Genomic DNA, 26851 nt, shown 5'->3' with positions numbered 1-26851 from the left:
CCACACGGCGGCATTGAAAAGCCGTCGACGTCTCCACCACGAGGCGAGGCCAGGGCCTGGGCCAACGCCATGAAAAGCGGAACGCAGGTGAGGGGTACAGGCAGGGCTGCTTCCTCCTCCCTACCACCTGCGGCACGCAGTGCCGAGCAAACCAAAATAGCACCTCTCGAAGGCCAAATTGACATGCTGCTCAAGAAAATTGCCCTCCTAGAATCGCAATCAAAATAGCCTACCACTCTGCCCTCTACCCGCAACTGAGCCTATGTAAACTGAGCACGCGGCAGCGAAGGCAGCACTGAGCGTGGAAGCTGCACTTGAGGCCCGCCTAGAGGCCCGTATACAGGCCCGTTTCAATACCCTAGAAAGTCAAATTTCCGCGGCAATCACCTCCGCGATAGCGAAATGACTGAAAGTATACCCACAATCGTCTCGCAGCACGTCGCCCAATCCTCGCGTGGCGTCCGGCTAACCGTTGGTCTTATCAAAGACGTGTCTGGCCACTATCCAAGTACGTCGCCCCGCACCATTGAAACAGAAGTAGAAGACGATGACAGCGGCTCGCTCTCCGGAATGGAGGGTGCTCCCCTAAGCGCGAGTGCTGGCTTCGGACCAGGGTCCCTACAATCGCTCTTTCACTTCAATGACCACGGCAGACATCCCTCAAATTAGCCGCTCCCCCGCACCCATTCAACCACCCACACCCCTAATGCAACTGCCGGGGATTCCGCTACCGCACCAAGCGAGCAGATCTCCGGCGATTCCTCTTAACATTCGCTTCACTGCCTGCGGTGGTTGTCCTCCAGGAGCCAGGAAGCGGCGCGACCCTTACAAATTATGCCACGTTTCACCAGGACCCCTCTTCCTGTATCTGCGTTCACAAAAATTACACAGCCAACCAGGTTGATTTGGAGCTGAATACTAAATATTCCTATGTGAAGGTCACCCTTCTTCCGCTTAAGAAACTAATCGTCAAATATACTTAAGATTTATTGTTCTCTCAAGCTCAAACATATAACTTTCGTAGCCCTCTTCATTCGCGCCCTGAAGCCTGCGGGCGGGGACCCCCCGGGTGATCGGGGGCGATTCCAACGCTCACACCACACTTTGGGAGTGCGTGCGTGAAAAGAAGCGCGGGCGCAAGCTAGGGGAACTTGCGTTCACGCTGGGCCTGACTCTTCACACTGACCCTACACATCCAACGCGGGTGGGTACCTCCGTGATTCGGGTCCCGTGTACGGGCCTTACCTTCAACAAAACACTAGACACGTAGAATGGGCCAACACCGCGGAAACCCTCGGCAGTGACTGCTGCCTACTCAACGCCACCATCCGAAGAAAACCATTGGGAAGATCCCACGCCCAAACCCACCTACCCGACTGGACAAGGTTCCGGCAAAATTACACTTATTGGCATCAAATGTATGTGGTTCTCTACCTCAAAAAGCCTCTTTTCAGAGATATTACGTCGTTCACTAACAGCCTGAGATATTCACCTTTATCGGTCGACTACATACCTAAAATTTATTCGGCACAAATTTGAGTGAATCATGATTCCGGCAAGTTGTGCTGCAACACCGCGGTCAGGCTAGGTCAGTGCTTGCACTTGAATGTGATAATTTGTACACCTTGACAAGCTAATCAAGCTTTATATAGCCATGCACATCTACTTAAAGAAAGTGAAAAACACACCGTTCTTTACATAGTTTACATAGCAACTTCTAGAGCCTGCCTGATGGAATTCAAAATACATTGAAGAAAAAAAAAATCGTTGCTCAATTAATCGAAAATCTCACAATTTTCGTTGCCAATATTGTGTCTCGAAAAGAAAGTAAGCCTTAGTTCTATGACTGTTCAGTTATGTAATTGGTTCGTGCCACTTCCTCCCGGGTACATTGAACTTACAACTTTTTACACGCGTTGTAGCAAGCATGTGACGCCCCCTCGGGCATAATCTTGGTTCGCCCGCCAAGCTCGGTGGCCTGCTAAAGCTCGGCAGGAAACATTGGTCACCGCACCATAATAAACACCGACGAGCACGGCTGCTCGCCGGTCAGTCATCGTTCAGCACCACCACGCTGCGGAGCGTCCATCTATCGGAGGGTGCCTCGAGCCCTTCCTTGTTCACGAGCCCGGGTGGATCGTGACACGCGTGAGGGACTGTAAAGAGATATAAGCTCTTAATACCGCTGCTCTTAAGCTGGCACTCACCGTCTTTATTACTCGTGTTAATAATGAGCTGCGAGAAAAAAAATCATTGAGTAGGGCATTGTGTAGCGCTTCTTATTTTGAACAGTTGATTGACAAGCAGAATTATGGCGCACTACCTCTTATTTGCGCAGTACAGCTCCAGCTTCGAGGCGCTAGCTACATGTGTCTTAAGAAATCGGTATCAAGTAATTTTCTTTTCACATCATTCTCGGCTGCAAAACCACATTCATTGACCAGTAAGCCGTAGAGGATAGACGGCGAAAACCACCCATCGCTGCAATAATATGGCAGACGAAACACCGTGCATGAAGAGAGAAATGACCTCAAGACACATGAACTCCATGAACTGCTTGTTAAAAAACACTGGCTTCTCATAAAGAATTAAGTGCTTATCTAAACTGCATTACCCGCAAACAAACAGTACAGGACCAAGCAAAGGTGCTAGCTCAACAGTAGTAGACGATGGGTGATGCGTGACGAAAGAAGCGACTGCAGCGCTGGTAGTTGCAGCGGTAGCCGCTGCGGCTACGCCGGCTAGTGGGCACGCATGGCGGAAGGAAAAAGTTTGCATAGAGCATTACGTCACGGAGCCAGCATTGGCAAGCGAACGACCTTTGACGCCAGTCCCTTGGCTCAATGTCGGCCCAACATGTGACCTCTTACGTCGAGATCGCAGACTAACAGTCGACATTTACTCCAATGGAGGAAATTTTCCTTTTCTCCGTGCGAGTGGGTATGCAAAAAAAATTTACCGTGAGTACTTAAACCTTCCACACGTTCGTCCATAGCCTCTCTGCACTGACGTTTTCACCAAGTGTTGGGACGACACTGTTGGCTTCAATCGGGTTGTGTGATGTTCCTTCCCAACTTCTTTCCTTCCTCCACGCGGGCTCGTATACGGAGCTGTGAAGCTGAAATGTTTCTAAAACGTTGCTTGGCCCCGCGTCTGCCCCGTTCGTGCGTCGGCGCGTGTTCGCCTTGTTTACAAAAGCATACGCACTGACGTGTCTGCTCTTCCGGCTTCAAGACAGCTCTGGGGAGTGGCTGCATGTTGGGCTCGGTCGCGCTTTCTCTAGCTCCGATAAAGAGGAGGCTCCACATCGCTGCAACCAGAGTACGAGCAAGGTAGGGACCAGCACACGGTACCATTAGATAAGACTGGTTTGACGTTGACTGCGGCTCAGGCTCAGGTGTTCCCAAAGCAGATAAGCACCAACCTTAGTGTGCTTATACGGTGTGACGCGCATGACGCTCACAGCAGCAGAGGACGGCAGAACTCTGCCCATGCTCCAATGTTGAAAATATTGGACGATGCAACATTGATGCTGAGTTCACGGTACTTCGCCGTTTTGCAGCCAAACGCACTCGGCGCCTCTCGAGTCCGAACCCGCTGCGTGGGAGCGGCGCAGGCGCCATCACCACGGCAGCACGATAAGGTCAGTGGCAATGGCGGCGCCTTGAGCGTTCGTGTAGTTGCTGTCGGAAAAAAAATTACTGTTAATTAGCTTATTCTGTACATCATACATTGTTGAGGATTGCAGAAGCAACATTGAACCGTTTGCAAACGGACACGTGATGCCCAACTCAGAAACGTAGTTTTTTTTCTCCCTCTCCTCTTTTATTTTTGTAGAAGTTTGCTTGACAATGCAGCAGCCACGACGACTTCAGGGAAAAACCCATATGGACGGCCTTCACTGAAGTTTAACGACCAATCAGGGAGCTTAAAGGATCCGAAACCGCTAAGCAGTTGAAGTTGTCTGTCGCACTGGTGTAGTTCGTACGCAAAAAATCCATCACTTGGCGCATATTAAGGACCCGGTTCAGTTGAGAAGGCCGTCCAAGTGATGTTGCAAAGCCGAAAGCCAGGCATGTTTGACGTACATCGTAGTCTATGTCGTAGGCAGCAAGGCCGTAGTTTAGTTTCAGGCTGAAGACCTTAGCATCACATACCTGCAAAAGAAAAAAAAAAAGGAAACGAAAGAGATCGCACCACGCATGGAAATAAGATCATCTCTGTTAGGTATTAGCACAAACTGAAGGAACTCCGTAGTAAAAAAAATGAATGTCTTAAATAACAATTCCATAAAGTTCTCCTATAGGGTGATCTAAAACGGACCAGATCGCTGTAATATGCGGTGGCTCAGCGAACACTTTCAAAAATTTTATTAATTTGCATGTGGCAGGTAGCCCAATTCTAGACCGTGAGCTGGTCAGCTCGAAGAGGCTGACATTACTTGCCCAAGGAATTGAAATTCCTAGTCATCTAATTACCAAACATTCAATAATACTGTTTTTAACTAATTTACTCATGACACATAAAGCAATTTACAAATTCTAGCGGGTGTAAAGAATTTTGCGCAATGAACAATTTACGAGATATGCGCAGTCGCGTTTGCGGTAAAGTATGTACGGTCGTTCCACCGAATGTCTTACCTAAACGTCGTTCTATGCAATTAAGGAAAATTCCGCTGTGGGCTAGTCGATACCACACAATTACCACTGTTGCGCAGAGCGTAGAAGGGAGAGGAATTAGGCGAAACAACTACACACGGCAGCTGAGCGCAGGCTATCACCTGCTTTATTTTTGTGCAAACGAAGCGTACATATAGCCTACACGTATGCGCAGGGATGCTCTTCCCAATCTGTGACGCCCTCAATCGTCAGTGATTATGCTAATCGCTTCATTCCTGAGTGAAACAGACAGAGCGCTGACACGGCAAGGCTATCTTGCACAAGACGATGATTCTGATTATTAGTAGCAACCAAAGAAAAAATTAGATGGTCCATTAAGATATCTTTTCAAGAGGTGAACGGCGAAAACCTACTCTCCCTCGTCTTTTCATTCCCCTCTTTCTGTTTGCCTCTTCTCTTTCTCTTCTTTCTTTAGTCACTACTGCTCACTACTAAGAGTTTTTAGTCAAGTTAATCAGTTGTGGTCGTAAAAAGGCGTCGTTAGATATGTTGGTCATATCATGGTCACCAGTAGTCATTACAAGTAATTTCTATCATTATTACTTATTACTGATCATCACGAAGCATATTTAGTCATTTCTAATCAATTGTGGTCATTACAATACGTCGTTAGACAAATTGGTCATCGTATAGTCATTACTAGTCATTAAGAGTCATTAGTAGTCATTTTATTGATTACTGCTCATTATTACACATTTCTAGTCATTTTAATCAATTGTAGTCATTACAAGACGTCGTTAGACATAGTGGTCATTTCGGAGTCATTAGTAGTCATTACAAATCATTAGTAGTAATTATTAGTCATTATTAACCTCTACCAATCCCTGTTATACCATTGTCATTAACTAACTGTCCCTATCAATCGTTTGTCATTTTTTAATCTGTCTTCATATGGCGTGATGACTCTTCGGCGGGCACTCCGGTGGTCAGGCCTGCTGACACATGCTTCACCATGAGCCTAGAAAGCCCTTCGCCTTAAACGAGAAGTCGTGGAAGCCCCTAGTTTGCATCGGCGGTAGCAGCCGCAGCAGCCACGAGTGAAGTCGGCATCGTGCACAGCGTCGCCAACACAGCGAAAGAGATCCTTGACCGGCGCGAGTATTTTGTTTACTCCGACACCAAGAAGCCTTCGCGGACCTCGCCAAGCACCCTCAAAACTCCCCCGCAAGTGAGCCACATTCTGCCTCGTCCTCCTCCTCTCTCGGCCGCTGAATACAAAATTGTTCTTCGTGTACATTGTGGCGTCCACTGCGTCAACATACGTTCACTCTGTCCCCGCAACATTGTCATCAAGTCCACTGGCCACACCGCGGCTGCAACATCACTACATCAACTCCGGGCCAACGAGATTAAAAACACAATTATCATAAGCTCCTCCTGCATGCACAGGGCTGATCGCCATTTCAAGATCGCCAGCCTGACCATCATAAGCAAGAGATACGAGGTCTCCACGCGTGTGACAGAACCAAAAATTCATGTAGGGGGCTCATCCAGCTACCGGCATCCAGAAGGGCTGAGACTGAACTACGTGGCAATACACTTCAATGTTTCTAGAGCACTTATGCGCCCCCTTTACGCTTTTAGTCAACATCAGCGAGAAACTTGAACGCTCTAGCGCAGCTCTGACCTGGTATGTGAGGCTATTTTCGTGTGTTCATAGAGGTTCGCCACCATTCCCAATGGACCTCTTTCTAAGTTCAAGTCTTCAATCTAAGACAAAAATTGTAGTTATTGGTACTGAAAGAACCGTCAGAGGTTTTGACTGGTGCGAATTCTGGACTTACAGATAGCATTGAATCATCGAAAGTTCCGAAGTACAAATATTTGTCCGCAGCATTCCGTTATTGCATAGAAACCGATACTGAGCGGGAAGAGATGCCACAGGAAAGCCGAAAATATTGAGATAATGCAACCTCCCTCATTCCATTTTATTGTGAGCGTAAATTTTAGAAAACAGCGCTTTAGTGCGCTGGGCTTTCCAGGAAAAAATTTTTCCTCAGATGCAAAGCGGAAGTTCCTCATATTTCAGCCTGCGCATGGGGGTCTTATTTAAATAAGAGCTTTAGTGCCTGTTATAGGCGCTTAAGAAGCCTTTGTATAGTGCCTAAACATGCGGTTTCTACTCATTACAGTAGCCAAACATACCCATTGCCGTATTCTCAGTGGCACAGAGCTACAATGAAGTTGGCGTGGCAGGAAAATGGTTGGATGCCGACATAGATAGGAAAAAAAAAACGGGAAGTGTTCGATGTGCCCTTTGAATAGCAGTCACATTAATAGAGGCTTCAACGACAGGCCAGCCTGTGAACTCACCAGTCTAGCTACAGCTGTCTCGGTTAGGTAGGTGATCATCTTCTTCGCCGCCAAGTTGTGGGCATATGTAGGCAAGTACTTCGGTGCTACCCAGCTGCCGTTACGGCACACCTATAAAAATAAATGAAGAACGAATACAACATAAACTGGGACATGGAGGACCTCATTGAGAATCAGCAGTACAAAGGAAATAAAAATGGAATTGTTAACTCATTGCTTGAGTGACTCGCCAATTAAGTGGAACCTCCTCCTGAACATGTAAGCGCACGTCAGTTCTTGAGCGCCAGCATGTTCTCGGCAGCTATAGTATTGGCTCAAACATGGTACAAACTCGAGGCCTACTCTATCCTAAAGAACACTGGAAATTCTGCTTTCGCCCCGTTTCTATATCTTCCTCAGAAAGAAAAAGATTGCCTGTGGTTTTGCTCTGGTTAACCCTAGTTGAATTGCGAAAGCAAGAGCTGCATGGCTACGCTTGTGCGCGTTAGCTTGTGGTTAAGCGTTTGGTTTAGCTCTATTGTCTGGATACGATAAGACACACTGTGCAGGTAACGACTAGGCTTTTACAACGCTTCTCGAGTCGTGCGGCGCGTTCTTCTCGCGTCTCTTTCGCGCTCTCCATAACGACTAAATAGACTGAGGCGAAGCGAATATATATATATATATATATATATATATATATATATATATATATATATATATATATATATATATATATATATATATATGTATATATATACATACCCCCCGCGAGGCGACACCTCATCTACCTCTACACTAGCGGAGATCATCCGGTGGAGCGAGCGGCGACGGCAACGGCGTCGACGGCGGTGCCATCTGTTGGAGCTCGGCTGCAGCGTTGCTAGGCAACGGCGGCTCAAGGTCGTTCGTCGGCCACGGCATATGGCATACGGCATACGGTGCGACCAGCCGAAATGGCTCGCTGGCTGGGGTAGTAAAGCTTTCGCTTTGAAAAGAGCTTGGTCATCTACCCTGTCCCTCATGCGCAATTAGTACACATTTATTCTGGAACAGAGTTGTAAGGTGGCGAGTATCGTCAGCTCGTGGATCGCGGCAGGCCCCAGGTTAGCAAGGGCTGCGGAAAGCAGTGCAGCCTAGGGACTATTTCCCTTCCAGAGGCCGGCAGGGTGGCTATCGGTGCCGTTTCTTGATCGTACCTGCTGGTATCGGGTCCTAGACTGAGTTCAATGTAGGCTTCTTGTGTTGTAAGTCAGGATAGCATACATTTATTCCTTCATCATTCCTCCGTGCCCTGTTTTTCACCGGTACTGTCTGTGCGTTAGTAAACCAGTTAAATTATAGTACCCTTCCTGTCGTTTCCTTCATTTGTGTTAATTTTCAGTGCTGTAACGAAGTCAGTCTACTCGGAAGAAGCCCAGCTCACTGCCTTGACGGCAAATTGCGTGGAGGGAGTAAGTGCCGCAGACAAATATTACTGCGACGAGAAACACGCCATCTAGCACGAGACAAACCTGCGAAATTACATACGGTGCGCTGAACGTGTTCTACCTCTCCACATTCGCAAGCTTTCAAGAAATATCATCGCGCTATAGCCATACTTTCCAGAAATTTGTATTGCAATTGTGACGAAGAAGATCGCAGGCTGAAAAGTTCCTTTGCCATCGCGTGGTTTGGACCCAGTTCGTTCGCTGGCTGCGCCCTACATGCTGGTGGTGAGTTTGTCGCTGTCGCTCTACGAGCCGAATAAACCCCCCTTACAATTGGTAAGGCTGCTCGGTACAACCGGAATTCTGCAACTTCGTAATCGGACAGTGCAGCCCGTCTTCATTATGCTGGAAGAAGGACCACCACAACCACAACCCGATGCCCCGGTGACTACCGTGGTCTGCCCCGGCCCGTTACGTCAACACGACCCACCTTCAGTGGTACCGAAGACCATCACGTAGAAGACTGGCTCGCTGACTACGAACGGATGAGCATCCACAACCATTGCGACGACACCAAAAAATTCAAATACGCGCAGTTTTATTTGAGCGGTGTCGCCAGCTTGTGGCACCGCATCCACGAACGTGATCTGACGACGTGGACGGCCCTCAAGACTAACGTGACAGAGGTATTTGGGCGCCCCGCCGTTCGCAAGCTTTGCGCCGAGCAGCGTTTGCGTGGCCGCGCGGAACAGTGCGGGGAGACATTTATCAGCAATATAGAAGATGTTGTCGAACTCTGCAACCCCGTTGACGTCAAAATAGCTGATGCCGAGAATATCCGCCATATCTTTAAAGGCATTGAAGGCGAGGCCTTCCAGGTGCTGTTGGCGAAAAATCCGTCGACAGTCTCTGAACTGGTCAGCCTCTGCCAAAGCTTCGACCAACTACGCAAACAACGCGTAGCCACTCGCCAATCTACACCTTAGGCCACTTCAATGTCGAGCTTGGCTGCTGCCCCGGATAACACTTCGCTATTGCTACAGATCAAGGAGTTCGTCCGTAAAAAGGTGGCTCGTCAGCTTTCCTCGATTCCACTTACACATGGCCAGCCGAGCACTCTGTTAGCACCCGCTCCCCAATCTGTTATCAAGGAGCAGGTAGCCGACCATATTTCGCCTTCTCTCCAGGAGGCTCCGACGGCCGCTCCCCTGACGGTACACCGAAGTCGCGATGAGGCCTGCGCCGCAGACCTACGGTCCCCTTGACCACCTTTGCGCCCACCCGTATCCCCTCCAGTTCCTCCACTGGCGCATTATGCACAACCTCGAGACCATTGGCGCACGGAAGACAACCGTCCGATTTGTTTTTTATTGTGGCCGTGCTGGACACATGGCACACGCTTACACCGAACGTGCCCAACAATGTGCGTCCATATGCGCCACGTTTCCAACAACGCCGCAACTATTCGGACACCTTTGAATCTCCTTCTGCCGTCGACACAGCATTCCCCGCCGCTCGCCGTTCACCTTCTCCTCGCGGCCACTCCCTTTGCCCCATGAAACGGCGGCGGAGCCCTCTACGCCAGGAAAACTAAATATAGCAGTTCAGGAGGCAAGAACTGCGGTGTCAGCGAAATGTATAAGGCCTTACACTTCCCCGAAGAACATTATTGAAGACGCCATGGAAGGAACGTTGACGCTAGCACTTGTCCACACTGGCGCTGCACTTTCAGCGATAGATACCCGTATTTGCCGCAAGATAGGAAATGTGACGACGCCGCTTTCTGGACTGTCCCTTGAAACTGCCAACGCGCAGCACGTCGAGCCATCCGGGGCCTGCACCGCTCGTGTCGTCATTCAGGAGGTCCTCTATATCAGAATTCTTCGTGTTGCCATCATGTTCACACGACGTCATATTAGGTTGGGACTTTCTCTCCACACATGATGCGATCATTGACTGCGCCCGCGCAGAAATCGAGCTATTTCAGTTTTCGACCGATATTATCACAGACCATAAGGACCATTCGCAATCGCAAAATCACTGTTTCAGAAGACACCGGTATACCTGCCTTGTCTTCTACTCTTGTCAGTATCTCTTGTGACTCTGTAGATGACGGCACAGTACTCTTTGCTCCGTCTGAACCCTTAGTTCGACGCCGTTCACTACCACTGCCGTTCGCCGTCCTCGAGTTCAAAGCTGGCGCCTCTTTCATGTGCGTCTCAAACCCATCGGCTGAACCAATTACTTTACGCCGCCGTGAAAGCCTTGGCAGAGCAGAGACACTGACCTCATCTTCAATATTTGACACGATGGACGAATCCACTTATCTTGCCGCTCTCGAGACATCGCCTCCTCAACCACCGCGGCGTTATTTTACGCCAGTTATTGCCAGTGACATTACGACGACGCAGCGCGACGAACTCCTCCGCTTGCTCCAAGGCTTCTCTTTCTCTTTTGACTGCCAAGCAACATCACTCGGACGCACAACGACTGTTTCGCACACTATCGACACTGGGAGCCATGCACCTATTCGACAGCGTCCTTACCGAGTATCGGCGACTGAAACACGCGTTATCAATGACCAGGTGAACGATATGCTCAATATGTCAACCAGCCTTCTAGTAGTCCCTGGGCATCGCCAGTCGTCCTAGCTAAAAAAAAAAAAAAACGGCACCATGCGATTTTGCGTCGATTATCGAAAGCTTAACAAGATTACCCGAAAGGATGTACACCAGTTGCCACGTATTGACGACGCACTTGACTGTTTGCAAGGAGCGGAGCTATTTCCTCCTTAGATCTCCGTTCTGGCTACTGGCAGGTGCTCATGGCTGACGCTGGCTGTTCTAAAACCGCGTTTGTAACACCAGATGTCTCGTATGAATTCACTGTAATGCCGTTCGCTCTGTGCAATGCACCCGCCACCTTTGAACGCATGATGGACGGCAGCCTACGCGGCCTGAAGTGGCATACTTGTCTCTGCTACCTCGACGACTTTGTCGTATTTTCCTCTGATTCTCCGACCCATCTTCGGCGTTTACATCAAGTTTTGACCTGTCTCCGGAGTGCTGGTTTCCAGCTTAACTTAAAAAAGTGCCGATTTGCACCTCGAAAACTGACTATATTAGGCCACGTTGTCTCCAAAGGAGGCATTCTTCCGGATCCTGCTAAACTTCGTGCCGTATCCAATTTTGCGAAGCCCACTAACTTGAAAGCACTACGCAGCTTCATTGGCCTATGCTCATATTTTCGATGTTTCGTTCGCAATTTCGCCACTGTGATCGCACCACTAAACCAACTTCTCCAAGGCGACAATGAACTTTCTGCTCGGTCGGAAGCCTCTGATGATGCCTTTTGACTCTTCGTCACCTACTCACGTCTCCGCCAATCTTGCGCCATTTTGATCCTAGCGCGCCTGCAGAACTTCACACTGACGCCAGTGGTGCCGGCCTTGGTGCCGTGCTCGCACAACGCAAGAACACTAACGCCGGATATCTAGTCGCTTATGCCAGGTGTGCCCTCACGAAGCCTAAGGCCAATTACTCAGTAACAGATAAAGAGAGCCTGGCTATCGTATGGCCTCTTCAAAAATTTCGCCTATGTCTCTACGGTCGACCCTTTGACGTGGTGACGGATCATCACGCTCTTTTTTGGTTGTCTTACCTAAAAGACCCATCGGGCCGCCTCGCTCGGTGGGCCTTGCGAATCCAGGAATATAATATGCGTGGCACTTATCGCTCTGGACGCCAATACTCTGACGCCGATGCCCTCTCGCACTTCCCAGTTATTTCAGACAGCAGTACTTCTACCTACAGACATGACATCTCAACCCTTGACATCCTGGAAATGGCATCGGAGCAACAAAAAGACCCATGGATAGTCATGATATTTGACTTTTTGTCAAATCCTCCGGCAACTTCGGCGCCTGGAGCGTTTCTCCGACAGGCGCAGCATTTCACAATCCGTGACGGACTTTCATACCGCCGCAACTACCACAATGACGGTCGCAAATGGCTCTTAGTAGTGCCCCGCCACCTACGACAAGATTTATGCTCCGCTTTACATTCCGACCCACAGTGTGATCACGTCGGAGTGTCAAAAACGTACACACGGCTTCGCCTACGATATTATTGGCAAGGGATGTACACCTTCGTCCACAAATACGTACGAACTGCAGAATCCTACCACACGATGAATTTCCCGCGGTCCCCCGCAGCTGAGTGTGACCTATTGGGTGGCAGCCGCGGTCAGCAAGAGAGGCGCATGGGGTGAGGGGGGCGGCTGGTTCGCAAAGAAAGCTTCGCTTTGAATAGCCCAAGTTATACCAGTAGCCCAAATAGAACTACCTAATGAGAACACCGCGCCTTTCCCGCTCAATATTCCTATATGCCAGAGGAAAAAAAATGAATTGTGGTCTTGGTGGCGACAAACGAACGCTTCGCCGCACGATCCCGCCACCCATGCATTCAGTGCCATGTCAGAATTACTGCGGGAGGCCACGATGTTTCAGAATTGACTAGAAATGCGAATTACAAGGTATAACCGTCGCGCGTTGACAGACTGCAGGTAAGCACACGCCTTAGGCTACATCAGTTTCCAGGAGACCATTACACCCGCCTTTCGCGAGCAACTCTGCAAGGTGTTCTCAGCGTCGCAGGCTCTGCCCGCCTATACGGTTGACATCGTCCGAGAAGAGACACACCATTCGCGAACAGTTCCCATACTGGGAGTGCAACTGCCTCAGCAAGAACCCGAAGCATTGACCTAAGCTACCACCTCTACCTGCTGTCGAACGTCATCCCTCGTCAGCCGCTGCGGCCATCGCGGTCAGCTGGCCCACAGTTGCCCAGTGCAACGTCTCAGTAAACGAAGGGTGCTTTTCAGTTTTCACTGAAACATGAATTGATCATAAAAATAATACTCAGCTCGCGTTCGAATTATAAGAGGCTCTTTTTAAAAGAAAGAGGATATACTTGCGTGAGCCTTGTTTCTGTCATTCTACATGACAAAGAATTTGTATTTCTCGATATGCCCACATTCAATACGACATATCCAAGCATGCCTGTGGGCATGCTTGAATTTAACTTTTTCAAATTGCTTCGATATGGTGGGTTGGCATATCCCTTTATATTTGTTCCCTTTGTTCGCTACGCATGCGCGGTCATTTCTGTGTGCTCATACAAACCTTCAAAAATTCTTGAATTATGAATGCGTGGAAAGTCCTTTCTCTGAATCCCTCTTCTGTGTTTGTTTTCAATATAGAAAATATCTTAAGCTAAAGACAGGAGTTTTGCATGCCCGCGACCACCACCCGCTTTGCGATCATGCACATCAGAGGGATATGTAAATACTCCCTGAGCATATCTACATAACACCACTTTTTGTGAGCTTATACTCACAGAAAAACAGATTTGCATGTGGCATCACCAATTATATCGTAGTAAGGTAGAGAAAATTTCGCCGACACTCCCGTTTGTAAACAACAGACGTACACAAGTAGCACTGATCTGATAGCCGTTATCTAAGAAGCGGCTAGGGTGAGCCTTTACCTATCTCCCAGCCTTAATCTCGAAAACTGAATGCAGCAAATAGAGGTTGAGATGCTGTTCTTTGAAATACCAAAGGTTCTCTGTGTCACCGATCTCGGGGGCGTGCATTCTGTAGATGGAAATAAGGGACGCCGAGCAGCACAACACACAGGCTGTTATCACACATCAAAAATACAGGGCACGTCCGAAATACAAATAAACACAAGAAATGTAAACCAAAGCAAACCGACAAATACAACACTAATAGTCTTAATCTCGCCACAGTCTAAACTTCTCACGAAACCTTTCAGTGGTTAGTCTAAACTTCTGTCTTTAGCTTTTCATAGTTTAGCGATTCTTCCGCTGGCACTCGGCCAAACCCACTCAACGCTTCACCCACTAAACAGAGGCTCAGGGCGCTAGCCCCCTCACTCTTTTTACGACCCTTTCCGACTGCAATTCTCTCAAATCGATGCCAATGCGCATCCAGGTCGTCTCTTCGTCAACCAAAGGCCGCCTTTCGTTTTCAGGGAAATATCTGTCCCGGCGTAGGAAAGGGTAATTCGGATGACACCGACATTGATGGACCAGTGTCATTGCGCGGACACGCATTTATCTCCGCTAGTCTCAACTTCAACTCGAGTATTTCTTTTTCCCGTTCATACGCTTCGCACGCACGCTTGTGCTCTTCGCGCGCTCATTCGTGCTGCTTATTCTGCTCCCGCTAAGACCTCTCAAAAAATGCCATCATCACTTCCTTTGATAAAATTAGGTCTTTAGCTACTGCCACCAAACGTTCCCTTTCAGCCTCTGCAACTCCCGATAATCGGTGACTAGGCCGATAAAATTGTGGCATTGTTCGCCAGTCTTGTCAACGTTCTCGGGGGGTGTGTTCTGGAGATGGAAATGAGGCACGCCGAGTCGTACAGCAGACAAGATTTAATCACACAGCAAAAATCTACGAAAGAAAACGGAAACTAACACTCGGTAACCCTGCATATATGTAGAAACTCTAGGAGGTATGCCAAACCAATCCCAAAACACCGCTAACAGTTATAGCTGACCGCGTTAATTCTCGTCCTCGCACGTCACAGCAGTCTCACCACCTTGGCCTCTCTGGCAGCACACTGCTTCTCTACATAAATATCCTTACTTTCTGTTACAGGCTTGTGTTGCCTGAAAGTCCGAGCTTGGTGACAACTCGTCCTTGGTCAGTGTTTCCAACGATCTTGTACATATCATCGCCTGAGTATCAGTCAGTCAATCCATCTGTCTCTCATGCCTGCATCCCGGTCGTCGTTGGTGATATGGCAGCGAGGCGTGGCTGCTTAGGCCTATCGACGAATTCAGCTGCCTCTCCCGACCAGTGTCTTGCTCAAGTGACGACGCGGCGCTCCGGAGACTGTCTTACGTGGCGCCGCTGGTCTGCCTTCGAAAGGGGAATGCTGCTGGAGTGCCCGGAACTACCTTGCGAGTTTGCAGCAAGTCCGAGGAGCCTCGCTCTAACGTCGCCGAAGTCAACGGCCACTCCTCGGCATGCCGGCATCACGGCCTCCAGAACCAAACACCCGCTGCTGCCGTGGCCAGTAGGGTGCTGGCGAGAGAGCGTTCTTCAGCGCCAGCGCTGCTTTTCTTCGGATCACGGCTCGGGTCACGCTCCTCATGCGTCAATGCCATTTCGAACTCTTTCATTTCGTCAAAATTGTCGTTGTTTCGCGTGGGATGTCTCTTACACGTGACACTCTGCCACCAATGAAGACGATGCTAGAACCATCATGACCAGACACAGCCAAGACGCAAGCATGCGGACGAAGGCTTCATCCAGAGATAACGCTGCTCAACGAACGCTTGACGAAAGTGATGCAGCCAGAGTGTATGATGCACACCTGGCACGTGTCCTCTCCCCCCTCTCCAAAACGTTTCTGCGTATTATGAATGCGTAGTATGAAACAACGCGCGACAGCATCCGCTTACACCTATCCCCAATTTCAGTAAGTACCAGCCTTCTGCCCCCCACCCTCCCCTCACCCCCTGCCAAAAATGCCTGGCTATGCCACTGCCTGATGACGCGACCTAGTGAAAGAGCGAAACTACATGTACATGTGATGGGACGCCGAGAGCAATGTCTGCCGAGCATCACCAATAGCTACTGGCCGCGAAGTGCTTATTGAGGACGACAACGTCGCTGCTTTCGTGGACACAAGAACCGATTACTTGTCTTCAGTCCACCTTTCGCAGTTTCGTTGAAGAAAGTATCGACTGCACGGAGCAGCCTTCAAAGCCAGAGAACTGGAGATTACCTATGAACGCCAACTGGTATGTGCATAGCACGACTTACGGTTCCTAACTAAGCGTGCCCCGAGACCTTCGCCATCCTGCAGCACTGCTCGCGGGACGTAATTGCAAGCATGGAGTTCACTCTAACCAAGGAGTTATCGACTTGAAATCAAGATAATCAGGCTCTTCACGGAACGGCCCACTTCATCGGCTATAAGTGCTAGTTACAGTAACCAGCAACCATTAACCAGTAACCAGCCAGCAACCACTGGGACCAGACCATCATGCTCGCGAATTTGATATTTTACCTTGTGGGCACGGCACGCGTCCCGTTTCAGACCCACGAAGAACAACTTACCAGCTGGGACATATGTAAACCGAAACTCAAAGATTTGTTTGGCAAGCCTGTTGGACCTCAGCGTGCCGCTCAAAAAGACCTCGCTTCGCGTGTCCAGATGTGCACTGCATCCTATCTGACGTACATCCAGGACGCGCTCGCTCGGTGCCACAAAGTGGATCCGAAGATGTCCGAACCCAGTAAAGTTGCACATGTCATTAAGGGCATAGCAGATGACGCCTTCCATCTCCTTGTCTTCATGAATTCTTCCACTGTGCAAGCCATCGTTACCGAATGCCGGTGGTTTGAAGAAGCCAAGAGTCGCCGCATTGCACAGCCATTTCCTCGCTTTCCCAACACGGCTGCTACGTCCACCTGCGAAGACGTCCGCAGTCCGCCCACACCCACTCGCTCTGACGACATCCTCCATGTCATCCGACGTGAAATAGAGGCCGCATCTCCTGCCACGATCCCAACCCATGGCCCCGACAATTGCCAGGCGACCGTCTCATTGATACAGTCCTTTGTGCGCCAAGAATTGGCCAACGTTGGCTTGACCAACGTCTGCTGAGTCAATCGGCCTGACTACACTCCGTCCAGCACTGTCATACGCACCCGCAGCCTGAATGCCCCAACGTGATATCGCAACCGGGCTGAATGGCGTACTCCAGACGACAGGCCTATATGCTTAACTTGTGGCCGTATCGGCCATATTTCAAGTCACTGCCGGTCTTCGTGGAATTCGACCCCCTGGTCCTACCACCCATTCCAAGGCGCTCATGCTGCTCCTAGGTTCGCCCCGCAAACGCAGCCAGCAATTTCTGGCGACACTTCTCGTCCTATCCGCTCTAGCCGCTCTCCTACGCCACGTCGTCGCTTCTCCCGATTGCCCCCATCTCGCGGATCACCGTCCCCTAGCTCCTTCCGGTGCACCCTTCCGGAAAACTGACGGGTGCAGCACCTGGAGGTGATGCTGCCAAACCAACCCGACGGAAAAACCCTCTTTTGACCTTGCGCACTCATCAGAACCTCATTAACGTGAACGTGGATGGTGTACCTGTTACGGCTCGATTGACACTGGCGCGCACGCATCTGTGATGAATGCTTAGCTTCGGAATTGTCTCAAGAAAGTCCTCACACCTGCCCCTTCGCCTGTGGTCCAAGTCGCCGACGGTGGAACACCAGCCGTTATTGGCGTGTGTCCGGGTTGCGTGAGTGTCGCCGGACATCATACTTCTGTTTTATTTTATGTACTAGAGCACTGCCCTCACGACGTCATCCTGGGCCTTGACTTTCTGTCTACACAATCCGCTTTGATAGACTGTTCTACTGGTGTTGTGCAACTCGCTGTACCTGCTGCTATTGACCCTCCCGATAGTGCCCCGATACGGCTATGTTCCACAGAGCATATTCGCCTTCCTCATCGTGCCGTTACCTACATAGGTGTCTCCCCCGTTCCACCTGTACCAGACGGTGACTACATCGTATCTCCTAATCAGGATGTCCTGCTCTCGCATAACGTCGTTTCCCTCAAACCGTCGTTACCATTTCGGACAACACGTCCTGCCGTCCGCTTGTGAACTTTCGACTCTGTACACGAGTACTCCTGCGCGGAATATCCCTGGCGCAAATAATGCCAGCCAGAGACTACCACATTTCGGCTTTAACTTGTGACAGGTCCTCGTGTTCAACCCTGGCTTCGCCCCCGTCTCTTCAGACTTGAATGCCCTAACAAAAATGATTGCTCCCGACCTTCCTCACGAGTGTACTCAAGAACTACGTTGACTCCTTGCCTCATACTGGGATATATTCTACCTTGGAGAACGCCCCCTAGGATAAACATCTGTCGTAAAACATCGAATAATCACCGGTGATGCGAGCGCGATCCCCCGGCGACCCTACCGCGTCTCGCCTACTGAGCGACATATCATCCAACACGAAGTTGACAAGATGCTTTCTCGAGACATCATCGAATCTTCTTGCAGCCCACGGGCATCCCCTGTTGTACCAGTTAAAAAGAAGGACAACGTTTGGCGATGTTGCGTCGATTATCGACACCTCAACAAGGTCATAAAGAAAGACGTCTATCCGCTACCACGCATTGATGATGCCCTGGATTACCTGCATGGAGCACAATATTTTTCGTCCATCGACCTTCGCTCCGGCTACTGGCAAATTGCCGTCGACGACATGGACCGCGAGAAGACAGCATTTATTACTCCCGATGGCCTGTATCAGTTCAAAGTGATGCCTTTCGGTTTATGTAATGCCCCGGCCACATTTGAAAGAATGATGGACGGCCTCCTACATGGTTTCAAGTGATCCATCTACCTCTGTTACCTGGACCAAGTGATCGCTTTTTCTCCGAGTTTTGCGACACACCTCGAACGCCTATCGACGACCCTATCTGTTTTCCGTCAGGTGGGGCTACAATTAAATTCGTCCAAGTGCCACTTCGGTCGTTGGGAAATCTCTGTGCTCGGGCATCTCGTCGATTCTTCTGGTGTACGCCCTGATCCCGATAAAATACGGGCAGTGAAAGGCTTTCTCGTGCCAACATGTGCCGAGGATGTTCGCAGCTTCTTGGGCCTTTGCTCCTACTTCCGTCGGTTTGTCCGAAATTTTGCGAACGTTGCGCGTCTTCTCAATCAGCTCCTAAAAAAGACGCCGCATTCATTTGGGGCCCTGAGCAAGCTGGTGCTTTCACCGAGCTGGTTGGGCTGCTTACGTCCCCGCCCATTCTACCTCACTTTGATGCGTCAGCTCCAACAGAAGTCCGTACCGATGCCAGTGGCCACGGTATTGGCGCTATCTTGGCACAGAAACAACGAGGGCGAGAACGTCTTATTGCCTACGCCAGCCGCCTTCTTTCCTCTGCTGAGCGGAATTATTCCATCACCGAACGCGAGTGTCTGGCTTTCGTTTGGGCAGTGGGTGAATTCCGCCCCTATTTGTACAGCCGCGAATTCACAGTCATCACTGATCACCACGCTCTGTGTTGGCTTTCGTCCCTCAAAGATCCTTCAGGGCGACTTGGCCGCTGCGCTCTGCGCCTTCAAGAATACAACTATTCAGTTGTATACGAGACCGACCGGTTGCATCAAGATGCGGACTGCTTGTCGCGCCATCCTGTCGACCCTCCTCACGTTTCTGCGGCCGGCATACCTGTGACTGTTCTCTCTCTGGCTGCTTTTCGCGATATTGAAGCCGAACAACGTTGGGACGCCTCCTTACAAGACCTTATTCAACGGCTCACTTCAACGACGCCCGATCCTTCCCTTCGCATATTTGAACTCCAAGATGGTATATGGTACCGCTCTAACATGCGCCCGGACGGCCCTGCCCGACTCCTCGTTGTGCCTGAGCATCTGCGTAAGACTGTTCTCGCCCAGCATCATGATGTCCCGACTACCGGTCAGCTTGGCGTGTCACAGACCTATGACCGCGTTCGTCGGTGCTTCTATTGGCCAGGTCTATACCGTGACGCCTGCCGTTATGTCGCTGCGTGTGACCTTTGTAAACGACGCAAAAAGCCGACCCCACTCTCTGCTGGTCACCTTCAACCACTTGACGTACCATCACAACCATTCTTCCGTGTAGGTGTTGATCTTGTAGGCCCTGTTTCTACGTCTGATTCGGAAAACAAGTGGATTGATGTATCAACAGACTACGCCACCCGATATGCAATCACACGGGCTCTTCCGACAAACTATGCAACGGATGTCGCCGACTTCCTCTTCATCATCATCATCATCAGCCTGGTTACGCCCACTGCAGGGCAAAGGCCTCTCCCATACTTCTCCAACAACCCCGGTCATGTACTAATTGCGGCCATGCCGTCCCTGCAAACTTCTTAGAGAACTTCCTCTTAGATGACTTCCTCTTAGAGAACGTCATCCTTTACTACGGCGCCCCTCGACAGCTCCTCACCGACCACGGCCGCTACTTTCTTTCTAAAGTTGTAAGCGACATTCTGCCCTCGTGCGCGACTAAACACAAACATGCTACTGCTTACCATCCACAAACGAATGGTCTAACCGAGCGCCTTAACCACGTCCTTACTGACAGGCTGTACATGTATGTCTCCGCTGACCTACGCAACTGGGACGTTGCGCCGCCGTTCATTACTTTCGCCTATAATTCGTCTCGCCATGATACCACCGGCTTCTCTCCATTCTTCCTCTTGTTTGGCCGCGACCCTACGCTACCTTTCGACGCAATTCTGCGTGCTAGCCTGAATTCCACGTCCTAGTACGCCCGTGAAGCCGTACTCAAAGCTCAAGAAGCACGCGATATTGCCCGACATCGACTTGTGGAGTCGCAGGACAATCAGCGGCGCTTATATGACGCCCGTCATCGTGACGTCCATTACACACCGGGCACCCTGGTTCTCCTTTGGTCGCCGTCGCGACGCGTTGGCCTCTCGGAGAAGTTACTTTCACGCTACTCTGGCCCTTACCGTGTCTTGCGTAAAGTAACTGACGTCACGTACGAAATCGCCCCTCTTGAGTCAACCGTGGCGCAGCATCGCTCCGACGTGGTCCTTGTCGCGCGTCTTAAGTTGTATTACTCACCCGCCTCCTAGCCAGCACCGAGCCGGTGCTTCCGCCAACGGGGGTCATGTGACACGCTGACGAAGCAGATGCTAGCTGGCTAGACGACCTGGGTTGCGCGCGCTGGCTACCATCATGTCAGCTGCTATAGTTATTGTAAATATTCTGTAAACCCAAGCCTGACTGTTTTTAACCCAGTAACATTGTGAATGTGCTTGAGAATATACCCAGCACCCTCCCTGCTAGAGTATTAGTACTTCGTTCTCTGTCAGTTCAGCCGCCCATATAAAATGCATCGTGCGGGGCGGCAAAAGCGTGCTGCCTGATCCCAAAACACACATCACAAGGGGATTCACTCAACTGGTTGGAAGGAAAACGAAGGTGAACAAGATTCAGCCAGGAACATGACTTAGCGGACTCGCTCAGGAGATAATTCACTCTGACTCACTCAGTCTCGGTTTCACCCGTGAATCGGAGTCACAGTGAGCCCCGCTGAGAAGAATTTTTGTGAGTCAAAGTGAGGGGTGGGGGAGGGGGGTTGAGTAGAATTTTAGTTAGCCTAGGCTAGAGTAAGCCGTAAGCGAAAAATATACTTCGTGCGTGTGTGCCAGTGAGTTTCATTTCTTTTGCCTCACTAATACATCTAACAAACAAATAGGTGCTGGTGGCGTCGGCAATGCGATCCAGTGACCAGGGTACATCGCACGTACGCATCAAAGAAATTCGAACATGGGACAACGCTGTCACCATCCCCAATCTGGTCCGGCTGCGCGCCGCACCGTAAACGCGTGCGCATCAGTTTTATGCGCAGCCTTATCCCAGCACCGGCCACACAAGTTAGCGCCCCTAATTCTGAAGCGAAGACTCGCGTGGAGCCACACTTGGAGCCCCCTCCCTGTGTGTTCTTTACATCTCGCTTTCCTACTATTCACGCCTCCCCGGGACGCTAGGTGCAGGTGTGGAAGGGAATCGTGTGGATTTTCTCTACAATGCGCGCAACCTGCGCATGTAGGGTTGGTAATATCGATGGACGATTACACCGTTAAAGTTATGCCGCGAAACGATTAATCTTATTCGATGTCCAGCTTTCGTTTAATCGACTTAATCCATTAGACATGTTTGAACAATCATTTTCGAGAGTGTGACAGAAGATGCGTGCGAATTTTGAAATTGTATTAGGACGGCGGAGCATGAGCAGTGCCTTTGCGGCTGTTGTGAGCGACTGTCGAGTGTTTTTCCGCTTCCCGAGTGATGCCGAGCCGAGCGCTTCTCCACTCTTCCCCCGCCATCACACCGCTCGAAGCCTTGAAACGCCCTTGCAATTCAAGGAATACAATAGCAACGCAGCCGTTGATCGTCGCTTCACTCCTAGTCCACAAAAGACGTGGCACAGCATTGACACCGTTTTAGAGAATGTATTCGATATAACGATGGAGTGCATGTCGATTACAGCAACTTTCGCATACAGGTTGCGTGGCCATTAAAAGAAGGTGTCAGCTTCACCCACACATCCCAGTCTACTGACATCCCTTCGATCGGCGGCAAGATCATGTGACTTCAAACCCTCAACCACTAATTTCCTTCTAGACTGTGCATATTGCAATTTCTTGCCTATCTTAGTTCGGCTTCACCATTCACGTTTGCCCTTTTTCTTATTTCTTGTTGGACTGTACTGCACAGGTTTCACTAGTGTCAATTATTTTGTTTAATGTTACCCTAAGTGTAATTTTGTAACATATATTTTTTATACAAGCAAGAGCACCAACAGCAGCGATCGAATCGACCTTCGCGCTGCCGCTCGCGTTAACGTGAAATAAGTGAGGAGAGCACCGTGGTACGCACGAAACTTCGAGGTCTTGGTGCACCTACACTCTGCACTCATGGCAGATCGCTTTCAATACAGGGACCACGTGGCCGCGCTCAGCCGTGCCACCGCAGTCGCCACAGCGGAGGGGGATTCCGCCGCCCCACCCCACAGATGTCTTGAGCCTGGTGGAAGACGGCGGGCTTCCTCCCTGCCTTCCTTCCTTGCGCGTCCGAGATCAAGTCACCATTTCTCAGCTGACCCTCGCACGCTTTTACTCCCACCTGCGCCATACGGCGCGTGGCTCCGCTGTTATTGCACGTGGACTTTACACGGAGGAACGCGGTGACGCCGACTGCACTTGCGACAGTAGAAGTGCGTCTGGCGTATCCATATAATTGCGATCACAATAAAACGAGGGCAGAGTATGACGCCAGGTGGCTAGCCTCGGCAAGCTAGCTTACTATGACCTCGTCCCATAGCTTTCTCTCCTGGGCGTACCTGCGCAATGAATTTCGGGGAATTGGCCATCCAGGGTTGCTTGACCTTTCCGAGATATTCTTTAGTCCACCGTGGCTGTTACTGGAATCCTCGTCAGAATTGATTCTCGACACGAACTCTCCTGTCGACTCTCTCCCATATAGCATTTACTCCACTCCCTAAGGGACTGGACAACCTCATATGCGCATCACAGTGTCAACCTATTGCCCACGTACTTTTCGTTCATATATTTATGAATACATCAAGATGGCAACGTGACACCCTTTCCCAGTCCATTTCCTTCTGTAGTGTCTGATGCTCACGTTCTATGCATTTGACAGCAAATCTCTATGCCAGCAGTGTCATTGCTCCAAATGCGCATCTGCACTTGTGGCACTATTGCCACAGAAAAAAACTACTGTTGATCCTGGCGACTGACCAGTACTATAGAAATTCTGAAATCCTCCCACAGTGACAGCTCAAAAAGGTAAAGGGGAGCCAGATAATCTGCAGTGATATGCTCAATCGATAACTGCTTTCTGTATTTATGAATCAATCATTTTGATGAACATAATTGTGTTATACGTGTGAGAATTGTTAATGATTACACCTGCGCAAAGGGACTTATTGACTTGCTTTGTATTGTAAGCTACGTTTCCTCATACTTGTAAATATCAAGTGGTGTATCACTTCATATGTATGAAATATCAAAACACGGTGTCTTCCTTGTGTGTTGTACTGTGCTTGTGCTGAGTCTGTAGCGTCTACCGCGGATATTTCTTTGCATAGTCATGTCTGATGGCACGCACGATGCCAAACAGGTGTTGCGTGCCGATATCCACTCGCAATTTTTATACTGGGTAAAGGGTGCAAGTCTTCTCTTTCACCGAAGACAAGGACACGCGAACAAAGTGGTTGCGTGCCATTGCGCAAAATGATTGCCAATCAACTGCATATACTAAAGTAAAACTTTTACATCAGTTGTAATCATGCTGCTATTCCAGCGAAGCTGTCTATGGCTAGGATCTGGAAAAAATGTTGCCGAGATGTTGACCAAAAAGAAATAATCATGCGGACCACTCGGGGTGATTGTGCATAAATGGTCCAAGCTCAATGACACGCGCCCCTGGGGGCTCGGGGACTTGCGATGCGCCCTCGAAAAGCCCTTATCACACGTTAGACACAGAGAGGTCCAAGGCACATGTGTAAGAACCAATTTTTTCAAAAAAATATTTTTGTTTAACATTTTCACAAAAGACTTGAAAAATTATCGTCGTCGTCGTCTTCCACAGTTGGCTCCGTCGAGCAAAAAAATATCAGCAGCAATGGCTGTAGCTTCGTCCTTTTCCTCAACTGGCTTGGTGCCCGCTATCACTCCAGCTTGCAATTTCACTTCTTCTCTGCCTTCGTAATGGGGAGGCCGCGTTCACGGGGGTATGAGCCATTGTTTAAGGGGGTGTGAGCCACTCTCAGTCTTACGTGACCGACACATTTATTAACAGATGTGATAAGAGAATGTATGTGCGTACCTATATGCCGCGATGACGACAGATTACTTCAATAATTATGCCCGTACGTTTGTTCAATATTATGGGTCACCTATATGGCGTCCGCTAAAGAGCTTCGATGGTCATCCACCTTCACAGAGTGTAATGCCACTGATTTTTTTTTCTTCAGCACGCATTTTTGTTTGCAGATGAATGTAATTCGTGTTCGTGCAGTTAGCAAACGATACAAAGCGCTGCGAACTTCTCGCCTTCATGACGTCGCTATTTTAATTATAGGTGTTTTTCTGTATGCAACAGAATGGTTACGCCTCTACCACAGGCAGTACCGTGAAATCGATTGTTTCAATATGCATCCTGCATTCGCGTTGTTCAAATGGCTGAGGAGCTTTGTATGCTCACCTCCTTAGGGTCGTCGAACTTATCAGAAGCAAAATCCTGGCACGGTTTAAACAGCGCGAACTCGTCGTCTTTCGGTGACGACGGATCGGCAAACTTGGGAGCGTAGTACATTCCTTTCATCCCGAACGATAATGCAACGGGAATGGAGAGGTTCAGCTTCTGAACTTCCCTAAGGACTTCGATGCTTTCGTTCTGAAATGGGACGAAAGAAAGAGAGCTTGTGAACGTGGGCGAGGCATGGACTAGCTGCCAAATCACACGCAAAACTCGAACGGCAGGCAGCGTACGTCCGTACGCTGCCTGCCTTCTTGTTAAGCACTGAGCCACAGCAGCACATCAAGTGAAACACTCAAAGAAGGAAAACAAATTCTAATCGAAAAACACATGTGAACCCTAAATACTCAGAGATGGCAAGGCCATGAACAATCGCACACTGACATTTACAGAAGGACCTGCTCCTTTAAACGTGAAACCTGTTGGCGTAGCACGGCAACATCATCCATTCTTGTCGTAACATGAGGGTCGCAGAGCATCGCATGCGTGTCCGACCTTATAAATTGACAACTTAGGTACTGAAATGTAATTTCTGACTATTCACTCCTTTTTTTGCAAAAGATTGTACATCTTTAGACATGAAAAAAATTGTGACAGGCCTTAGAGTGCCATAATAATGCCTCTGTTGGTATCGTTTCTTCTGGAGATACCTTATTGTGACGGTATGACACAGTAAATATTCATGCGGAAGGAGGTTATTCCCACGTTTTGACACTCCCTGGCTCTCTCAGCCGCTTGGCATTCTGCAACTAATTGTAAGAGTCGATGTAGCTGTATATTGAACGCGTAATTAGGCGAGATGAAGCGACCGATCTCAAGCTGCATGTGAACTGGAACGGAGACGAAACTTTCATAGAAGCCCATATCTTTAGAAAGCGGCTGCGTGTTGCAACCGTTGCCATCTATGTCATGGCGGGATAACTGCTGCGAATTAATTTGAAAAAAAAAAAATATGACGTCACATGCGGAAGCGAAAGCGAGGTCGCAATCTTACCCGGCGTGGTCCGAATGTTTAATTTCCTTTAAAGCTAGGCATTTCGAATGCTACGCGAACAATTGATTTTATTCTATAATATCGAACTTCAGCTCGGGTTACGCGCCAATGTGTTTTTACATTATAACAGTGGTCTGTTTCTTAAGGAGAACACAAGAAGTCTCTCAATATCAGCGTGAGCTTGGATTGTTTCTGCAAGCTGCAACTCGAAAGTGCCGCGAGTATCATACGATGCTGAGACCCGGGGAAGTTGTGTAAGGCACAGTCCTGCGTTTAGCGATATTGAATCCGTTTAAATGCTTGCTCTAAAGAGTGCCAGGGATTAAAGGTCGAACGATGACGACTGGTCGCATCCAATCGGGCAGCTTCGGGACCCCGTGTCTTGCCCATTGCGACACAATCAACAAAACGCCCAAATATTTTTGGAGGATGCACAATAGCTGCGCGTGATGTTCGTAATTTGTCTTCTGTTATTGAATCGTGTCAGTGCGCGGCGGCAGTCCACAATTTCGCGAGCAG

At 49.5% G+C, this 26851-nt stretch overlaps 1 protein-coding gene and 1 long non-coding RNA gene across 2 annotated transcripts in view; one reads left to right on the top strand and one right to left on the bottom strand.

The window, feature by feature from the left end:
• The first annotated feature begins 3561 nt into the window (after positions 1-3561).
• Positions 3562-26851, top strand: part of LOC140213541 (uncharacterized) — a 140491-nt gene continuing 117201 nt past the window's right edge. The window contains exon 1 of the long non-coding RNA XR_011890403.1: positions 3562-3643. This is a non-coding gene — a long non-coding RNA (uncharacterized lncRNA). The remainder of the gene's footprint in view (positions 3644-26851) is intronic.
• Positions 3835-25468, bottom strand: LOC129388350 (uncharacterized). The gene is made up of 3 exons (XM_055078483.2): positions 25285-25468; positions 6993-7103; positions 3835-4157 (listed from the first exon to the last, which is right to left on the bottom strand). The coding sequence occupies exons 1-3, from the start codon at positions 25402-25404 to the stop codon at positions 3909-3911; spliced, it is 480 nt and encodes a 159-aa protein (XP_054934458.2). The 5' UTR covers positions 25405-25468; the 3' UTR covers positions 3835-3908.

This window comes from Dermacentor andersoni, chromosome 10, assembly GCF_023375885.2.
Source record: "Dermacentor andersoni chromosome 10, qqDerAnde1_hic_scaffold, whole genome shotgun sequence".
Classification (NCBI taxonomy): Eukaryota; Metazoa; Arthropoda; class Arachnida; order Ixodida; family Ixodidae; genus Dermacentor; species Dermacentor andersoni.
Note: the sequence above shows the minus strand (reverse complement) of the source record. Positions and strands in the feature narration are given on the sequence as shown.

Coding starts and splice junctions, on each gene's coding strand:
- LOC129388350 (XM_055078483.2), bottom strand. CDS start 25,404: ATGAAAGGAATGTACTACGCTCCCAAGTTTGCCGATCCGTCGTCACCG. Junction 7,104..25,284: donor AGTTCGACGACCCTAAGGAG/GTGAGCATACAA, acceptor TTATTTTTATAG/GTGTGCCGTAACGGCAGCTG. Junction 4,158..6,992: donor AGACAGCTGTAGCTAGACTG/GTGAGTTCACAG, acceptor TTTCTTTTGCAG/GTATGTGATGCTAAGGTCTT.